Genomic DNA, 19,279 nt, shown 5'->3' on the forward strand with positions numbered 1-19,279 from the left:
CAGGAATCCCTACTCCAAGCCAAGAATATCATCAGATCGATTCTGGAGTTATCAGCAGCGCAGTTACTATTCCTACATCTTATACAATCAGGGGTGCATTTTCCCTCATATGCGTCTAGACTGTGAAGCCATGGCTGGCCTGCCTTGCCTAGAAGAAGCCCTTGACTGCTTCAAAGATGTTGGCCTTCTCCCGTTTGTGACTGCCAAAGAACATTGGAATGAAGAGCTTCTGTTACAGTTTTATGCTACCCTCCACATTCGTGGTTACAACAGGGATCCGAAGACTTGGATCCTTGAGTGGATGATAGACGATGTGCATCATGAAGCTAAAGCCCAAGACATCATTGAGCTTACTTGAACCAGGTTGTCAGCTTCACCGCAATGCATTGGAGAGCATCTTTCAGAAGCCAGAGCCCAACATGAGCCAAATGCTGAGCATGATGAAGCCTCTGCCACGCGACGCTGAATACCCAACAGAATTCTTTGTTGAAGACCTAGAGTATCTGCCCCACACCATTTATCATATCATCAGGCGAACTCTATGGCCTGTCAAAGGGCATTCTTCTGCAGCGAAGCTTAAAGGAGAAATGAAGACATTGGTTTTCTATATCTTCAATGGCATCAACTTCAATGCTCAAGACTTCTTCATCAGGCAATTGGCTGCATCTGGCTCTGATATCTTTGGTCTGAAGTTCTACTCTCCCTGGGTAATGCGCCTTATAAAGCTTCACTCTGCAATCAACTATCAGCCTTTTGCACACAATCATCTCATATTCTTGCCAGAGGTTGATCTGTCTGTCGAAGCCGTCTACCCAGAGCCCGCCAAAGAGCCTGTTACTCTTCACAATGCCGATCACCAAAGCTTCTCACAACCTATTGAAGGAGTTCAGGACGTCTCTCGTGTTTATCCTTTCGCTGGCAATACACGTGCCCCTCGCACCCACACTGAAGCCACTGAAAGCACCATTGTCCAAAGGCCTCGGAAGTGATCTCGTGTTCTCAACGACCGAGAGCTTCTAGTCGCCCTACATCAGAAACAGGATAAGCATCATGACTGGCTTAAGCGTCAAATGCAGAGCCTCTTGGTGGATGTCAATCGCATTCGCAACCTTGCCACCAAGAATGCCTTTGTTACACATGAAACCTGTCGCCGATCGTGGAAGAGTCTGACTTTGTTGAGCCCTGAAGATGATCTTCACCAGGATGGCTTCACGGAGAGATTCAAGTTTGACTGAACTCCTCCACAGAACGCTCACTTGCGTCGGACTCCCTCACTCGAAGACTCTGACTATTCTTCGTCAGCTGCAACTGTCAATGCCAGAGTCATTGATGACCAAGATGATGCTACCTCACCACCTCCCACTTCGGCGCGTATCGACACTGCACCAAGTTCGTCAGCACCACCGAACCTCAACGATGACCCTGATGCTTCGCCTACTCCTCATGGGAACGAGTAGAAAGCTCTATGTCTTCAAACATTTTTGGTCATTACTGACAAAAGGGGGAGAAGCACATGAGTTGATAGTCTTTAAGCGGGTCCATATGGGTGGCTGAAGACTCTTTTGCTACATTTGCCAAGTGTTTACAGCTCTCGCTTTTGATACATTTGGTTCTTTTGAGTTGTAACACTTAAACTTGATGGTCGTCTGCTACCTTTTCGTCAACTATGTGATGCGATGATAAATTCTGCATGTGCGACAATAAATTCCGCATGAAGTCATTTTGCAGACGTCCATTTTTCATTATGCATGTCATTATTTTCGCTATATTTCTTCATGCATGATGAATTGTCTTCATAAGTAGAAGAGGATCTCCGCAAGTACAACCTGCCATGTGCATTTGCATTCAAAAGCAAAATACTTATATGCACATCTTCTGGGGGAGCCTCTTGGCTACTTACGAAGACAATACCTCAATCCTTTACAATTTCACATACTTTTATCCCCGTTGAAAACTTCAACCAGTTTCTCATCAATCACCAAAAGGGGAGAGATTGTAAGTGCATCTAGTGCCACCCCTAGTTGGTTTTGGAGTATTGACAACAAACCTGGTTGAGGGACTAATGTGTTTGTGAGAATTGCAGGATAACACAGGTGGTAGTCCCTTATTGATTCGGTTTACCTACCGGAGATGCCCCCTAAAAATATGTGAAGACATTGAAGACAATGGTGGTATGTGAAGATATTCACATTGAAGACTATGACATGAGAAGACATCACGTGAAGACTATGTAGCGTGAAGACACAGTTGTTTCGTAGTTTCATTTTCTTCTTTGTTGAGTCATAGGAACCACCGTACTGTTAAGTAGGGTCCATGTGAACATAGTCAGAATGACTAAAGTGATGCTTAACCAAATTCTAAGTCTTCGAGCGAAGACTATGAGAGCAAATCTTATCCAGAGATGGATAAGTCAGCTTTACTTGTAGCCCAAGTCAAGCTGTCGTGTGTGTTTGAAATCTGACCGTTGGAACACGTGTCAGTTCCTTAGTGACCCAGGGTCATTCGGACAAATCAGGTCGGGTTGCCTAGTGGCTATAAATAGCACACCCCCTACACCATAAATTGGTGGCTGCTTAGAGTTAGTGCACGACTTTTGTCATTTGAGAGCAACCCACCTCCGAAGCCTTTGAGAGAGAGAGAAATCCTTGCGAGGACAAAGCCCTAAACACCCAGAGCCAAAGAGTGTTAGGCACCACTGAAGTCTTCCTGTCTGTGTGATCTGAAGACTTATTACACTTGAGGACTGTGAATCCTCTAGTCGGTTAGGCGTCGCATTCTGAGCATCCAAGAGTCATTGTGGATCGCCGGTGAATGAAGTCTGTGAAGGTTTGGAAGAAATGAGCTTGGAGGCCGGCCAAGAGGAGCTTGGCGGGCGGCGAAGAATAGTTCGGCAGCCGGGCGGAGGACTTGGTGAGGCGGTCGTGCGGCCGGCGCAACGGTTGTGGACAGACTCACGGCCGACGGGGAGGAGGTCGGTGGCAGCCTAAGACCCGACGGAGGCCTACCACGGCAGCCGGACAGCCGGAGGCGCCAAATCCGGCGCCGGCTGCCTCCCGATTCGGCGGCGTCCGGGCGGCTACGAGCCGGCTACCGGCGTGGGAGGCGACGGGTGTGATGGCGGCGGAGGGCGGCGGTGGGGATGTGGGGTGGTGGCGGCGTCGACGGCGAGGTTTTGGGCGGTCGCGGCGGCGGATTCCGGCCGGCTGGTCTTCGGGCGGGTGGACGGGCGCGGGCGGGAAAGAAATGGAAGTGGCGGTTGGGCGTTCGCGGGCGGCGGCTGGTTTTGGACCAGATGCACCTCGTGATGTAAATTTGCACCGCAAGGTGTTGTATTTTACATCACGAGGAGGCCGCGGTCCAATTTTTTTTTGCATATGGACCGTCTGTTGGAGCAGCGTTTTTGCCCCAGACGGTCCAAGAGTTAGGTACTTTTACATTTGGACCATCTACTGAAGATGCTCTTAGTGAATCGCACCATAAAACTTCATGACGATGTTGCAGATGGTGTACAGCTGATGTGTTACCGACGTCACATTGCGTTCATGGATGACTTGCATATCATACGGTGGAAAGTTCCTTCGCTTATGAAATGGCCAACCACGCCAAGCTTTGCCAAAAGCCTGGGCCCTTATTCATGTCTACAAAGTTCGCATAGATAGCCAATCACGCATCGCACATCAACCCATTCTCGATCACTAAGTACCCTGTCATCGTGCTTCTTTAGAAAACAACAAGAAGTTCAAGAAAAAAAACTCAATGACATTTGACCGAACACCTGCCAGGCGTGTTGTTCGTCATGGACGGCATCGGCAAGGGTGGGGAGGGTACTTGACTGCTGAGGAATTTCTGGATGGACAGCGACGTAGTGCATGGTAGGCAGGTGCGTGAGTGGGGTATGTGGATGTCCGAGGATGCTTGGGCGGTGTCGGATGATGAGAGTGTGGGTGAAAGGAAGGGGGAGCGGGGGCGGAGTAAAAAAAAGGGGACCGAGAGGGTGCGGTACACGTTGGATGGCCAAACACGTACACACGACCCGCTCCAGATGGATGCGGGTGGTTTAAGGGTCGGCATTTAGAGATGCCCTGACGCCACTTTCACTTTTTTAATAATAATAATAATAAATTAATACTGGAAATTTGAGGTGGGTGAAACGTGAGCACGTGACGTTTGATTATGACGTGCAGGACGACAGGATATATAGGATGGTAGGAGGAACCAAAAGCTGTGGTGCCTCCAAATCATCTCCTTCCTTCACCCACCGTTACTTTTCAGGACTCACGTACGTTTGTTCATTATCGTGGCTTGTTGCATTTCCATTAACCGCGCCCATCTTTTTACCTCGGTCATCCTCGAATGATTTCACCAGGCCGCCTCCACTTTGCTTTTCCCCGCGTTGCTTTGCGTCCGTCCCCAGTAAAATTTCCAGCTGTAAACACCCGCCTTTTCCATCCGGAGATCGTGCGTCCGCTTTATCACTGCATTCTTAAACCATGAAAAATTACTATGATCTTGCACAGATTTAGGCGGTGAACAGTGCCTTTCGATGCCTGTCAATGATCGCGGGTCGGAAAAGCCACGTGTGCGCCATCATCCATCATCCATGTGGCCACCGGCATCAATCATACTACTACTATGTCAAGCTGGCCTTGAACCAATCGATGAGCAGTAGCACTAATCCATGATTAACGGCGCACCTATCTAATCTAATCTAATCTACGATGATTAGTGTCTAACAGTGTCTTCAACTTCCAATTAATCTGCGTCGTGTCATGTCATTCCTGATGTGATTTGTGAGAGAAGAGAATGTTCTCTTCTCACTCACCTAGGTAATTTGTTCCCTTGTGCGTGTGTGTGTGCGCGCGCACGTTTTTGACAGCCAGCCAGCCAGCCAGACACTGTCATTCTCTCTTTGGACTGGAATCTAGAGTAGCTAGCTAGCCACTCACAGTGCGGTGACAGTGAAAAGGGTAAAGAAAGAAAGAAAGAGCCAGCCAGCAGTAATTTTTACGTAGTTTATTTGCACATGAGCTCCACGGAGGGAACATGCACTGCACTGTTGGAGTTGACACTTGCACCGGCGACCGACCGCAGCAGCGAGTGTTTTTACTGTTCGCCTGCACGGTCGAGTCGAGACGCCAATTGCTTCTCGGCCACGTGGAGCATCCACCGTGTATCACAAACATGGCTGTAGAAAACGTGAGTAGGAAAATATCTAACTAGATGTAAGTTTGACAAGTTGTTGCGTGCACCATCAAGCCTATGCTTCGTCTTAATTCTCGTCTTGATAGAGCTCCACATATCGTATTATATAACTTCATAGTGTAGTTTAGCGGTCGACCTGATCTGTGAGGCCGATAGAGCTCCACAGATCATACTTATATCTTTTTTTTTTAGCGTCGCAATGCCCCGCGAGGCTGATAGAGCTCCACATATCATACTTATACTTTTTGTTGTAGTTTTAGCGATCGGCCTGGCCCGCGAGGCCAATAAAGCTCCACGGATCGTATGTTCAGTGGGTGTGAAGGAAGATATGGAGCTGGAGTCGACGACACGGCGGCCTTTATTTAGAGCTAGGCATGACCGTATGTTCACTAGCTCGGGTAGAGGGTTTCAATTGCGAGGAGATTGTAGCAGGAGTAGGACATCCTACGGCGACAACGGAATCCATTTGATGACAAAGAAAAACGATCTGAACAACACACCAACTTTAAAATCTTGTACTGGGTGTCGGGCTCAACCCGGCCTAAAAAAAGGTTTTCAAAAGAAAATAATAATCTTCTAGAAACAGAATGTCAAACCCTAGCGTCGACGCCGAAAGAAACAAGGAGCGAGGGGGAGGAGGGCACGCGAGATGCATGACGTGTGAGCGAGAACGAACATCCATCCGACTGCGAGGGGATGCGAATCGACCAACACCTAATCACCACCTATGCTCAATTTGAAAATTTCACATAAGGATTTGGTCTCCCTACCATGAGCCGGAGATATTTTAGTTTCCTTGCATGTGAAAAGCACAAGTAGCATGTGTGAAGACACTAGAACCTTAATTTGCCACAATGATGATGGCACACACACACACATTTGCATCCAACCCCTTCCAAAAAAAGCCCAAACAATCACACCAAGGGCAAGAAGAAAAGAGCAAAATGAGAAGAAGCAAAGACCCTATCTATAAACTTACCAGCGCTTCCTCCTCCTCCATCCCCCTTCCCCTGCTGCTCCCTCTCCAGAGTACTACTTGGCCCGCTGTGGTTGGACGATCGATTCCCCTCCGCCTCCCGCCCGCCGCCGCCGCCGCCGCCGCCGCCGCCGATTCACTCCTCCCCCGCTCCCTTCCCCTTCGCCCGCCTCGTCGGCCGTAGCACCCGCTCTCCCGACGCCACCCAACCCACGCCTCCGGCGCATCGTCGGCGATGGCGACCGCGGCGGTGGCGACCGGGGCGGCGGCGCTGTGGCAGCCGCAGGAGGAGGGGCTGCGCGAGATCTGCGCGGTGCTGGAGGCGCACATCTCCCCCAACTCGGACCAGGCCCGCATCTGGCAGCAGCTCCAGCACTACGCCCAGTTCCCCGACTTCAACAACTACCTCGTCTTCCTCCTCGCCCGCGGACAGGTAGCAGCACGCCGTCTCCGGCCGCCGCCCCCCCTTATCCCCTCCTCCGTCGCTGGCTCGCTCGCCTGCTTCCCGTGCCCCGTCGCGCTAGGGTTTTAGTCCAAGCCGCCCTCTGATGCTCCAGGGACCGGATAATAATGGGGTCCCCGCCTGCGCGCTGCCTGTTTCGATCTGATATCGCGCTGCTGTCGCCGCTAGGGCTCTCGCAATGTCTGATTGGTGGGATATGGCTCGGATTGGCTCCGATGTGATAACCCACAGCTGACGGAATGGCAATAGCATCTGGGGTTTTGGGGGCGAAATGCTGAGTGCATCCGCTTGGCTGCTGCATAGATTTGACGGTTTCATATGGAGTTTCAGTTTGCGCATTGCCTGCTTGGTTTCAACGGGTGTGTCCGATGAATCCGCTGAACCAATCAGCGAGGGTTTCGTGGTGCGGCTCTTTGGTTTGAACAAATGTGCTGCTGGTGGTCAATTTGTCGTGCTGCTACGGGGCCGGGTTTAATTGGGGTTCTGCAAACGTGTAATGCGTCCGCTCTTGATTAAGTTATTTTGGCTGATACCGAGTCTCTGAGGGCGTTACCGTTTTGTGTCTATACCACCTGCCAGCGCAGACGCATATGATTTATGGATGAACGGTCAAATCAGTTATAGTTGCGAATCAAGTGATTGAATGAAAGGCACATGGTCCCGGAAACTCGATGCGTATCCACGTAGTTGCTTGATCTATATTCTATATGTATTGTCAGTGAGGTTTGACTTATGGTGGGCTCGGACAGCACCATATGTGCTCAAAGGCGGGTTGACAACTATTTAGAACACCGCTCTCGCGTGCTACTTAGAGCTACAGATAGAATTGAAGCTATCAGTTACGCTTCAAGGATTTGATAGAACACATGTCTGCAATGATAACGTGGTCTCGGGTACTACTGAAGAAATAATTTATTGAATATGATCTTCTATGTAACTTTCCCGTCTGTGCAACTGGCACATTGCACGTGTAATGCTATTGCCAAATTTAATTTTATATCAGATAACAACTCAGGCATCAATATGTTAAACAATTAACTGTATCATGTCTCTCAGTTTCTGGCATGTTATTTGTTCAATGAAAGCACAAAGACTCTATAAAAAGTTAAGACGAGAAAACATGGTTTCCTTTTTTATTAGATTTCTTTTTTGAACAATATTTTATCCTTTTTTATACGGGTTCACATCTCATGTAGATTTAGCTTTCAGTAAGTCTGTTGATTGTCGGCCTATGAGTTAATTTTGGTCTTGAATTCATTACATGGTTATGATTGTTAATCCAGCTACTGTATATAGGTCTTGCTGACATCTGGGTAACTCTTCTGCCTATATCAGGGAAAATCTTTTGAAGTACGGCAAGCTGCCGGTCTTCTATTGAAAAATAATCTGCGAGCGGCTTTCGTTTCCATGCCTCCATCATCTCAGCAATACATCAAATCCGAGTTGTTGCCATGTATAGGGGCAACTAACAGGGCAATTAGGTCCACAGTTGGAACTGTTATCAGTGTACTCTTTCAAATAGTTGGAGTCACTGGATGGATCGAGTTGTTTCAGGCTCTACATCAATGTTTGGACAGTAATGATCTGGATCATATGGAAGGTGCTATGGATGCTATCTACAAGGTACTATGCGTCACTCCTTCTATATTTGAGTTTGGATTCTAATCTTTAGTTCTGTGCATAGAAAACTACCACTAGTTGCAGCTGTATGGTCTGAGGGAAGTCGGAAATGTATTGGTGGATGCACACCTGGTTGCTTTTGCGCACTTACATGTTTAGAAAATTTCAGAACAACAATTTGCATGTACATTTGGCATATTCAGTGAAATCTCTATACTTTGGTCCAAAACCATGACGATCTGTGCTTTGCAAAAAATACTTTCTGCACTTGTAGTTATTTTCATACCAAAAAACCTAGCCCTTTTTGGGAGTGCAGAATTAGATATACTCTGACTTACAATCTACATGTTCTCAAACAATGTACATCTTGAGAAAAGAATGGACTTTTTCAAATGCCCACATCTAGGGAAGTCCCGCTAGCAATGTAAATCGTATGTGTTAACTTCTGAACACGATTAGTATGCTCAGAAGCTTGCTTTTGTTTCTGCTCGCAGATATGTGAAGATGTTCCTGAAGAGCTTGATGTCGATGTTCCTGGCTTGTCCGAACGACCAATTAATGTATTCATGCCACGGATGCTGCAGGTTTGTGTTCTGTCTGTAGCTATCAACTACTCCCTCCGTTCCAAATTACTCGTCGCAGAAATGGATGTATCTAGAACTAAAATACATCTAGATACATCCATTTCTGCGACGAGTAATTCGGAACGGAGGGAGTATTAAACTAGAGGGTTTGCACTTCCACTTGCACACCCTGTAATTGTTGAATTTGCTGCCTGTATATTTTGACCAAGCATGCCTCTGGTGCACATGTTTGTACGCTCTAGTTAGCCTACAGGGTTTTCCTCTAACACAGCCTATATGATTGCCTTTTCAGTTTTTCCAGTCCCCCCATGCAAGTCTTCGAAAACTATCACTGGGCTGTATCAACCAGTATATCGTGGTGATGCCATCGGTATGAGCCCCTCCCTCCCTGTCTATCTAATCCTGCTTTTTTTTGTCTAACCATTTCGATTTATATGCAGGCATTGTATATGGCCATGGATCAGTACCTGCAGGGCTTATTCGTCCTTGTGAAGGATCCTTCAGCGGACGTCCGGAAACTGGTATTTCATTTTAATGATTTATTTACACATGCATCCATGCACTTCTTCTTTGTAATCTTGTAGACTTGTACTGATAAGGGTTCAAATGCTATAAATGCAACAATTGCATGACTCAGTAGATTCCTATTATGCTGGTAGACATCTGGACATGGCCGACTTGTCCACAAGTGCTAATAATGAGGGTGTATGGATACTGCTAAGCATAGTTGAGTTGTTCAATTGCATTTTTGTCTTGATTGTTCTCCCTGTTTCTTTGATAGGTTTGCTCGGCCTGGGTTCAGCTCGTTGAAGTGCGGCCATCCATTTTGGAGGTAATTTATCATTTCCTTCGATACCCATTTAGATTACATTTGCTGCTGTCACCAAGTAATTTGTAGCCACAGTTGCTTATGCTGAATCTGACAATTAATAGCAAAACTGCAGCCACATTTGAAAAATGTTACTGAATTGATCCTGCAAGCTAACAAAGATTCGGATGATGAAGTTGCTCTGGAGGCTTGTGAATTCTGGTATGCGTTCTGTCAACATGGTAAATTTAACACGTCAACTTGAAATTTCGTACTATAAATTTTTTTACATTGATTGGTGCTCATGCCTATCTGTTCTCACATTTTATTCGGCTCAAGTTCAAAATAAACTATGAGCCACTGATGACATTACTAACTGATTGTGTTGAATTATTAGAGGACTGACTATAAGTAAACCTTTTCAGGTCAGCGTATTGTGATGTTAGCATGCCCCCTGAAGGACTGCGGGAGTTCTTGCCACGCTTAATACCAGTATATGATTTGCCTTGTCTAAGCTAATGCTGCTTAATCTTTGGTCTTCTACCGTTTTAACATCTTCCCTTTGTATTTATTTCCTAGACTTTGGTGTCAAATATGGTCTACACTGACGATGATGAATCACTCGCTGATGCTGAGGTGTGTGGTAAATTTCTTTATATCCTGCATGTCTCAGCTGGTTATTGTGTGATAGTGGCATGCTCTGATAAATATTATGTGTTTTCAGGAAGACGAATCCTTTCCGGACAGGGACCAGGTTGGTTACCTTTTCTTTTTCTGTAATTATATGTTTCAGTTATAGCTGCTAGATTAAATGGTTGGCTCCATGCACGTGTAATCTGTAATTATATGTTCTCAATGGTAGCTGCTAGATTAAATGGTTGGCTCTATTCATGTGTAATCTGTAATTATATTATGGATGAGACTTGTGTTTTTGGTCAGTATAATGCTGTAATGCATTGAACATAGTCCTGTAATTTTGAACTGTGAAACACATAGAAGTTAGTTACTTGTGGTTGTATTTACAAATAGCACGTTAAGAACAATGCAATGGCTTTAGCATGCATTTTGTAATTTGCCTTCCTGTAAAATTAAATTAACAGTCTTGAAATGGAGGGTGGCAGTAAGTTTACAGTTACTATAGCCCTCATCATAAGTTGTACATCTTTATGACTTCTGCCCTTTTTTGTTGCTTCAAATAAGATATAGATGATTCTGTAACAGGATTTGAAGCCCCGTTTCCATGCCTCTCGATTGCATGGATCTGAAAATGGAGAAGATGATGTGAGTTTGGAAACATTATTTATTTTTTAAGCCGCCTAAGTACCTTTTGCCTACTTGTTAATTTGAAGCTGCAAAAACTTAATGACCATATGGACAGGATGATGATGATGCTGTAAATGCTTGGAACTTGCGGAAATGTAGTGCTGCTGGGTTGGATGTCCTTTCTAATGTTTTTGGAGACGACATTCTGCCGACTTTAATGCCTTTGATTCAGGTAATCTATTCGTAGTTCTGGAGACTATAAAGCTTATAAACTGTTGATCTTAGTTGAGGTTGCAATGCTTCACTGACTTGAAGCCTTGAATTATTACTCAATTGCAAGTAAATCTGTTAGTAATACAGCGCCCAGAGTAACAGTTTTCCTGACCTGAACCTGTAAAGCATGTGCATGCTTGGGTTCAATACTATAATGGCCACAATTTTCTTGCCAAAGTGTGGCAAGCCTTCCATTTTGTGTGAGTAAATTGGTCGCCACAAGTTAAGCGAAAGTTGAACAAGAATATGTGACTGGGACAAGTTGCTAAAAAGTGGTCGCTTATGGAAGTCAAACTTGTGTAACACAAGTGTGGCGTCAAACAGAACACTTTGGGGCCACAATAGTTACTATGGGCCTTGAGTTCACATAGAAGTAGAGTAGGTCAGGCTCCTTGGAAACAATTCAGGACAGTGGCTTAAGTGTGCCCGTTATGATTTGTCTTGATGTAGGCTGCTGGTAGTCAGTGACACAGATAACTTAAAGCTACTATTATCTAAAGCTGCACTGTTGTCAAAGTTGTAAAATCCAAACCCTGAAACCTGTTACTGCGGTAGCCAGCAGGTCTCTAGTAACTGGAAGTTTGCATAATCTCACCCATTTATGGTACGATAGGCTTTTTTGGCCCATGTGTGTGTTCAAGGCCTTTCTGTTATAATTGGTGCTTGGTACAATATTTAGTGCTGCTCTTGAACCTGTTGGATAACCATAAATCAACTTCTGCAATTTTGCAGCAAAATTTGGCTCGGACAGATGATGAGTCCTGGAAGGAGCGGGAAGCTGCTGTTTTATCGATTGGTGCTATAGCAGAGGGATGCATCACTGGGTTATATCCCCACCTTCCACAGGTAACCAATGACATATTCATAGCCCCATATACGTTGCAAGAAAGCAATTCCTCTCCTGACTAAGCCTCAGTAACAGTAAGAACACATGCCATGCATCAAATCATATTGAGACGACCGTGGCTGATAATTTTCCTGAATTTAGTCTTCAGAAGCATTATAATTAGCCTGATTACTTGCTTCTCATGAACCTTCTATAACATATCTGAGAATTTTCTTCTCAGCATGTGATAAAATCTTTAAAAAAATTCAGTTGCATTAATAGTTCCTGCATAATAAATTTCACATTCAGTTGCATCAATAGTTCCTGCATAATAAATTTCACATTCTTCCATGGTCTGTGTTATCTGTGAGATTTTGGACTCTACTGAGTTGTTGTTCAATTATTACTTTTCCTGTCTTCAACTATCTCTCTACATCGCTTGCAATTTGCTGTATCTTTTCTGAGATGTTCTGTTTAATTGCAGATGGTTGCCTTCCTAATCCCACTTCTTGATGATAAGTTTCCTCTTATTCGGAGTATTACTTGCTGGACCCTATCCCGATACAGCAAGTTCATTGTTCAGGTAACAGAATAATCATATGTATTGATGCTACCTCGTCTGTTTGGAAGTATACCTTTTACTGCAAAGGCTTGATTTTTTTCTACCGACCATGTAGCGTCATTAGAACATGTAGCATTTTTGGTTGCGTTGGTACATGTATAATATATTAATATGCTGTCTATTTAAGCCTGTATTGGCGGACTACTCGCTTCAATGTATACACCCAGTGGTCTGTACGTATTTCTAATTTTTCTGGGGGTAGGTACCCAAAAGGTTCTACTGTGGACTTCAGATAATGTTTGACTGAAGCGGACTTGTTCTTTGTCTGTGTGCTCAGTTTGTACATCTGTATCTCTTCAACTTCTTGTGACACTTCTTTTTGCTGGTGCAGAGCCTTGGCCATCCAAATGGCCGCGAACAATTTGATAAGATCCTCATGGGTTTGCTCAGAAGGATATTGGATACTAACAAAAGAGTGCAGGAGGCTGCCTGTTCTGCATTTGCAACGCTTGAAGAGGTTATTAATCTATTTTCGAATTGTTTTCCTGCACTGACATCTTGTGTAATTAATACATAATACTGGTTTCTGTTCTTCAGGAGGCAGCAGAAGAACTAGTACCACGACTGGAAGTCATTTTGCAGCACCTTATGTGTGCATATGGAAAATACCAGGTTAATTAAATTTCTGACATTCATAGTTTGCAATCAGCTATTCCCTCCATTTTGGTATACAAGACCACCTCGCATTACCAAGTTCATGGTAGTTAGACTCAAACATGAGGTTGACCTTGTATACTGCAACGGGGCAAGTTACAGGTACCGTCCCGGGTCTATCTTTTCTTAGTTCTAATGCTATGTTTTCCTTCTGAGCAGAGGCGGAACCTTAGGATACTCTATGACGCTCTTGGTACCCTTGCTGATGCTGTTGGAGCAGAGCTAAACCAGGTTCAACATTTGATGAATTCCTCTTTTGCTTGCTCTTTTGACTATCAAATAAATTTCTTTGATGGTTTCCTCATCCAGTTTTTCAGCGTGTTAGTTCCTTGTTGAGATTATTAATTCCTTTTAAAATGTCATGCAGGCAAAATATCTTGATATATTTATGCCGCCATTAATTGCGAAGTGGCAGCAACTTCCCAACTCTGACAAGGATCTATTTCCGCTGCTTGAATGCTTTACATCTATCGCACAGGTATTGTTAATTTGTTCATCTGTGAAAGACCATCTTGTAGTTTTGAATTCTAAATTTGCTCCGAAGTTCTCTAGTTTGTCTAGTGTTCTGTAAAAAGTATATTTGGTGTGGAATCTGCTTTGTCAACTCATTACCACCAACAGTGGCTTATCTTGATACTGTACCACAAGTATGTGTAAAGCTCTCTCGTATGTCTGTCATTCTATACAACTCCTGCTGCACCAAATGGTTTGCTGATTTAGTTCTCGTTCTACTAAAGTAGAATTACTTTGAATTACATTGTGGGTTGGGACATGATGAGTGGGCCTCGAAATAACCTTTGTTCAATCTCGTCTTATTGTACTCAAAATAACATTCGGAATTCCTATGAACCTTTTCCTTTCAGGCACTGGGACCAGGATTTTCTCAGTTTGCTGAGCCAGTGTTTGTGAGGTGCATCAGTCTTATCCAAACCCAGCAGTTGGCAAAGGTATGCAATTTTTTTCCTACTATAAGGCTAGATTTAACTTGAATATCTACTGTGATCTGTACATCAAGTCTAACCACCCAAAGTCACAAACACATTCCCATGCTGTAACAAGTAATTTTTGTCTTAATTGAGGCCTTAATGGTGCAGTGTTTAGCACTGCATGCTTAATGTGTGTTTTTTGGTCACTAATGGAAGAGGAATTATTAATAACACTTGATGAAGTTGTTCCTAATTAGAGACACATTCTGTGAACAGTTCCAGTCTTAAGTTTGGTCAACTTAAAAATCAATCTGTTTGCCAATTCAACATCAATCTTTGCTGGAGTATGCTATAGGGTTTCATTACATCAGAGACAAGCTCATGCCATTCTGTTGCTTGAGGGATATCTCCTTTCTACATGCAGGTTGATCCTGCTGCGGCAGGTGCGTTGTATGATAAAGAGTTCATTGTCTGTGCATTGGACCTGTTGTCTGGGCTTACAGAAGGACTTGGTGGCGGTATAGAAAGCCTGGTAAATTCAACTCTCCCATCAATGATATTCACGTTGCCTGCTTCTCAAGTTCTCAACGATGACTACCTCAGTAATTTTGAGGTGGTTTCATGTTTTGGCATCTTATATGGCGAAAACAAAGTTAAATTTATTAATCTCATGTGGTACATGTTCTTAATAATATGCTAAAATATGCACTCGTTAAGGTTCGCATACCCATTACACAATACTGATGTGAGTTTGGTTAGTAAACTATATCATACCAGGAAGACTTTCTTATTGGGCAAGCTATCTTTATCTTTGTTTTAGGTTGCGCAAAGCAACTTGAGAGATCTACTTCTGCAATGCTGCGTGGATGAGGCACCTGATGTTCGACAAAGTGCTCTGGCCCTTCTCGGCGACATTTCTAGGGTTGGTTGCAAAGCTCCTAAACTGATCTTTGTCATCGCTATGTCAATTTTGGGCCTATAACACCTTTTCGTATATAGGTCTGCCCTATACATCTTCAGCCACGGCTCCAAGAATTCCTTACTGCTGCAGCAAAGCAATTGGTAAGTGACTAAGTGCCTATGTTCTTTGTGGTCCGGCATTATTTTATCTCCATTTGTTCCTCACATTGTTTCTGTGATCTAGACTCCACAATCTGTGAAGGATGCTGTGTCAGTTGCTAACAATGCTTGTTGGGCCATTGGAGAATTAGCAATCAAGGTTGGTGCCACTTTAGCAATACTATGTGATATTGTACATGGTCCTTTTTACTGGACGTCTATAATTATTGCGTGTGGCTTGGCTAGTTTGTCAGCATGTACCTTTGTTTATCTATCTGTGTAAGTTGTGGGCAGTGGTTGCTCTCTGTTTTGTGTCTGAAAGCCAGTTATTCTAGTGCTCATTATTACTGTAAAATTTCTTCCATGCCTAACTGACTATTCCTTGGCAGATTGGCAAAGAAATTTCACCTGTGGTCATCAGTGTTGTTTCATGCTTGGTTCCTATTCTAACAACCCCAGAGGTGATTGCCTTTTTCCCCATCATGTATGTTCTCTAGGCGACTGATCATTTCAACTAAGTGTTGTGTGTCGTGCCATTTACAGAGCTTGAATAAGTCACTCATTGAAAATAGTGCAATCACTCTCGGGAGGCTTTCATGGGTCTGTCCAGACATTGTGGCCCCTCATATGGAGCATTTCATGCAAGCCTGGTGCAACGCCTTGTGCATGTGAGCATTCCTTTTTTCCTTCTGTAGCTTTATTCTATATAGCCAAAGATTTGTTGTTTGTAGTTCGACAGCGTATGAGATGTGGAGCATGTTTTTTCTTTATGCTTTGGTGCAATGCTTCTCGGAGTTAATTTCCTTCTTGTACAGGATAAGAGATGATTTCGAGAAAGAGGATGCGTTCCATGGTCTTTGCGCAATGGTAAACTCGCAGCTCTTTACATAATAGTACTTGCTATTACACTCTTCATAGATGCGAATGGTCACTTACAACAAAAACTCTTGTGTGTGCACTACTAGGTGGCAGCAAACCCCACAGGGGCTGTGAGCTCACTAGCCCACGTATGCCAGGCCTGTGCAAGTTGGAATGTAAGTTAGTCGTTTCTGTTACATCCGTATACCTACAGTAGTGTCGCATGTATGAGCTCACTTTTATCTGTGCACAGGAGATAAAAAGCGAAGGTTTGCACAATGAAGTGTCCCAGATTTTGAATGGCTACAAGCAGGTAAAAAACAGCGGGGCCTTTTCGTCGTGGTCATAGTTTCAGTTTGTGGATGCTGTATGCAAGGAACTGACGGTGATCTTTCTTTCCTCCTAGATGCTCGGAGCTGCCGGCTGGGAACAGTGCATGTCCACCCTGGAACCAGCAGTGGTGCAGAGATTAGCGAGATACGGGGTCTGACGGCGCTGAGAGCCCCGCGCCACCGGTTCTGGCTATACCATCACCACCGGAGTTGAACATGAGAAAAGGAGGGAAGGGCATGAGATTGCGCAAAGTCGTCGGTCAGGTGTCCCGGGTGTAGCACATTGTGTGATTTCCTATATGATGATGCGATTGGTTGATTGATTCTGCCTGAGTTGGTTGGCTGGTGTTGTACACTGTCGTCTGGTTATACAGGTCTGCTCAAAGTGTAGCGCGACTGAGTCGAGCGGTAAGAATTGAATTGCGATGAGAGGAACTCTGTTTTTGTCGAGTCAGAAAAGGCAGTGCGGGTGCGTGCCTTGTAGGTTATAGGACGTTTGAGGTTGGTCGGTCGAGTCAAAATTTGTATTGGCTGGTTGCAGTGGGGTCTTTTTTGGGGTTTTGCTTGTCACACTCCATTGGCAACCCCAGCAGCAGCATTGAAAGAGATTTTTTGTAGAATGTATTCTATGTGAGAGAAAAGAGAGAGAGAGAGAGAGAGTTTAGGTCTAGGGTTTGTTTTTTGTAATCCTTAATAGGAAGGGTGTCCTTGTATTGATTCATTCCCAACAATAAAAAAGAGAGATTGGAACAGCGTCAGAATCTTTGTTTAGATCAGCTGATGTTGTAGATTCTTTCTCCTCTCCAGGGTGCCTCAACCGACTGAACCGTTGTCTTCTGCCACCCCTGCCATTGCTCGACCTTCCTTCTTGGTTTTCCTTTACCTGCACCCATCAACCTCACCAGGTGACGTCCTCTACATGCTGTCGTTGGCGATGTAGGAGGACATGGTGTATCACCCCATTTACAACGCCCCCATCAACCTCCGAGAGTGCGCCTGAGGTGGGCGTCTTGTCGGTGGTGGTCATGCGTGGATTCGACATCCTATGTGCGGATCGAATATCTAATATGTAGGCGGGGGCATCAACGATGTTTGTTGGATCAGGCGGATCTAGCTGGATGCACTACTCGTTGGCTCTGTCTGTCACGTTGCCATGGCGGCGCATCTGACAGGCAGTGACAACTACGAGGCACACGGCTATCATTGACAGGCAGTGCTTGCAAGTGATGCGCAATTTCTTCTTTTTGTCGGCTACTACTGTATGAGCAGGTTGGTACACTGGTAGCTGGTTGCAGCGACTTCCGAGATTGAAGGTGGTGTGGGTAAAACCCTATACGTTAGTTGCACGAGAGAGAGAGAGAGAGAGAGAGAGAGAGAGAGAGAGAGAGAGAGAGAGAGAGAGAGAGAGAGAGAGAGAAAGAGCGAGTCGAGAAGGAGGAGAGAGCTACCATGCATGATCTAGTTTTGGATCAGGTTGGCACACAATTGCAGAGGTAAATTCTTCGCAAACTGAGAGACTAAACTTCCCAAATCGACGTGCTAAAGCGAGAGCCAATGAGGAGATGACTACTCATTCGCACTTCATGCACTTTACAAATATCTCTTTAGTTACAGCTAAACGTCACAGTCTTGAACCCCTTACATCTTCCCAAGTACCCTTCTACTCCTGAGCTCATTTGAGCTCGGAATGAATAGTTAATTAGGACAAAAATTAAAACAAATTAAAAATATTCTCAAATTATTTTGGTCCAAACTTTGACAAATGTTCTCCGTGCTTGGAAATTTTCATCCCTAAATAACATTTGTGGAAGTCATGGCAAAAATAAAATAAATCAAGACTCCAAAATACTTTCAAAAATGGCATTTTCGGAGCATCTATTTTGTTTCTTTTACCACGATTTCCAGGAATGTTATTTTATGATAAACTTTTGCATGCACACAAACATTTGTCAAAGTTTGCACAAAAAAGTTTAGTATTTTTTGAATTTGTTACTATTTTTTTTGATGTTATTGTTCAAAAGGGAGCATTTGAACTTGGGAGTAGATGCTCCATGTCTGTACTTTGAAGCTATTTACTACATCCGTATACTCTAATTAAAATCACTCTACCAAGTTCTAATGATATTTAATGGTACATATACAAACACATTATAATATGTCAAATGGTATATGCAAATTGGTGGAATAATGTGAAAGTATTGGTTTGCTCTTTGCTTTATGGTCAAACAAATGTAATAATTGATTTTTCTTAAACACCATGAAATAAATAATAAAATGATTTTTTTTACAAATACAGCTTCAATGTAGCACACCAAATGTTGGTAATGGTGAATAAATTAATTGTATGGCAAATTTGTACCTTATTATGAACATGCATTTTTGAGTTTAATACTGCTAATTAAACCAAAAAGGTTTATCTATATAAATAATGAAGTAATGTATCAATAAAATAGCATAAATTGATCAAGTAAGAAAGTTTAGTATAAGTAGATAAGTACGGAAGTATAATTTTTACCGAGTGACGAGTGAAGTGTGTCACCTTTCTCACTCAACCAAAAAAACTAGCTTACAAATGATGCTTATTGATCCAACCTAAATCACCAATGAATCGATCCAACCTTAAATCAATAACCCTAGAAATCAATAACAAATACAAAGAAATGTTTGACAAAGCTTGCACTCTTCAATCGAGAACCCTACAAATCCACAACCCTAAAAATTAAGGAGATACAATGTAATTAAGGAAGGAAAGAATATCTAAGAGCATCTCCAAAGCAAATGCTAACATTGGGCGCTAGGATAGATATCTTGGT

At 43.9% G+C, this 19,279-nt stretch overlaps 1 protein-coding gene across 1 annotated transcript; it reads left to right on the forward strand.

The window, feature by feature from the left end:
- The first annotated feature begins 6,194 nt into the window (after nucleotides 1–6,194).
- LOC123191226 (transportin-1) lies at nucleotides 6,195–17,224 on the forward strand. The gene is made up of 29 exons (XM_044604043.1): nucleotides 6,195–6,611; nucleotides 7,977–8,264; nucleotides 8,756–8,845; nucleotides 9,138–9,215; nucleotides 9,286–9,366; nucleotides 9,627–9,677; nucleotides 9,790–9,875; nucleotides 10,079–10,145; nucleotides 10,233–10,289; nucleotides 10,378–10,407; nucleotides 10,875–10,934; nucleotides 11,032–11,148; nucleotides 11,922–12,035; nucleotides 12,500–12,598; nucleotides 12,969–13,094; nucleotides 13,175–13,249; nucleotides 13,451–13,522; nucleotides 13,659–13,769; nucleotides 14,155–14,238; nucleotides 14,642–14,749; nucleotides 15,038–15,139; nucleotides 15,217–15,279; nucleotides 15,362–15,436; nucleotides 15,666–15,737; nucleotides 15,820–15,944; nucleotides 16,092–16,143; nucleotides 16,242–16,310; nucleotides 16,388–16,447; nucleotides 16,541–17,224. Exons 1-29 carry the CDS (start codon nucleotides 6,414–6,416, stop codon nucleotides 16,622–16,624), a joined length of 2,694 nt encoding a protein of 897 aa, XP_044459978.1. The 5' UTR covers nucleotides 6,195–6,413; the 3' UTR covers nucleotides 16,625–17,224.
- The last annotated feature ends 2,055 nt before the right edge of the window (nucleotides 17,225–19,279 follow it).

This window comes from Triticum aestivum, chromosome 2A (genome assembly GCF_018294505.1).
Source record: "Triticum aestivum cultivar Chinese Spring chromosome 2A, IWGSC CS RefSeq v2.1, whole genome shotgun sequence".
NCBI classification, from domain to species: Eukaryota; Viridiplantae; Streptophyta; class Magnoliopsida; order Poales; family Poaceae; genus Triticum; species Triticum aestivum.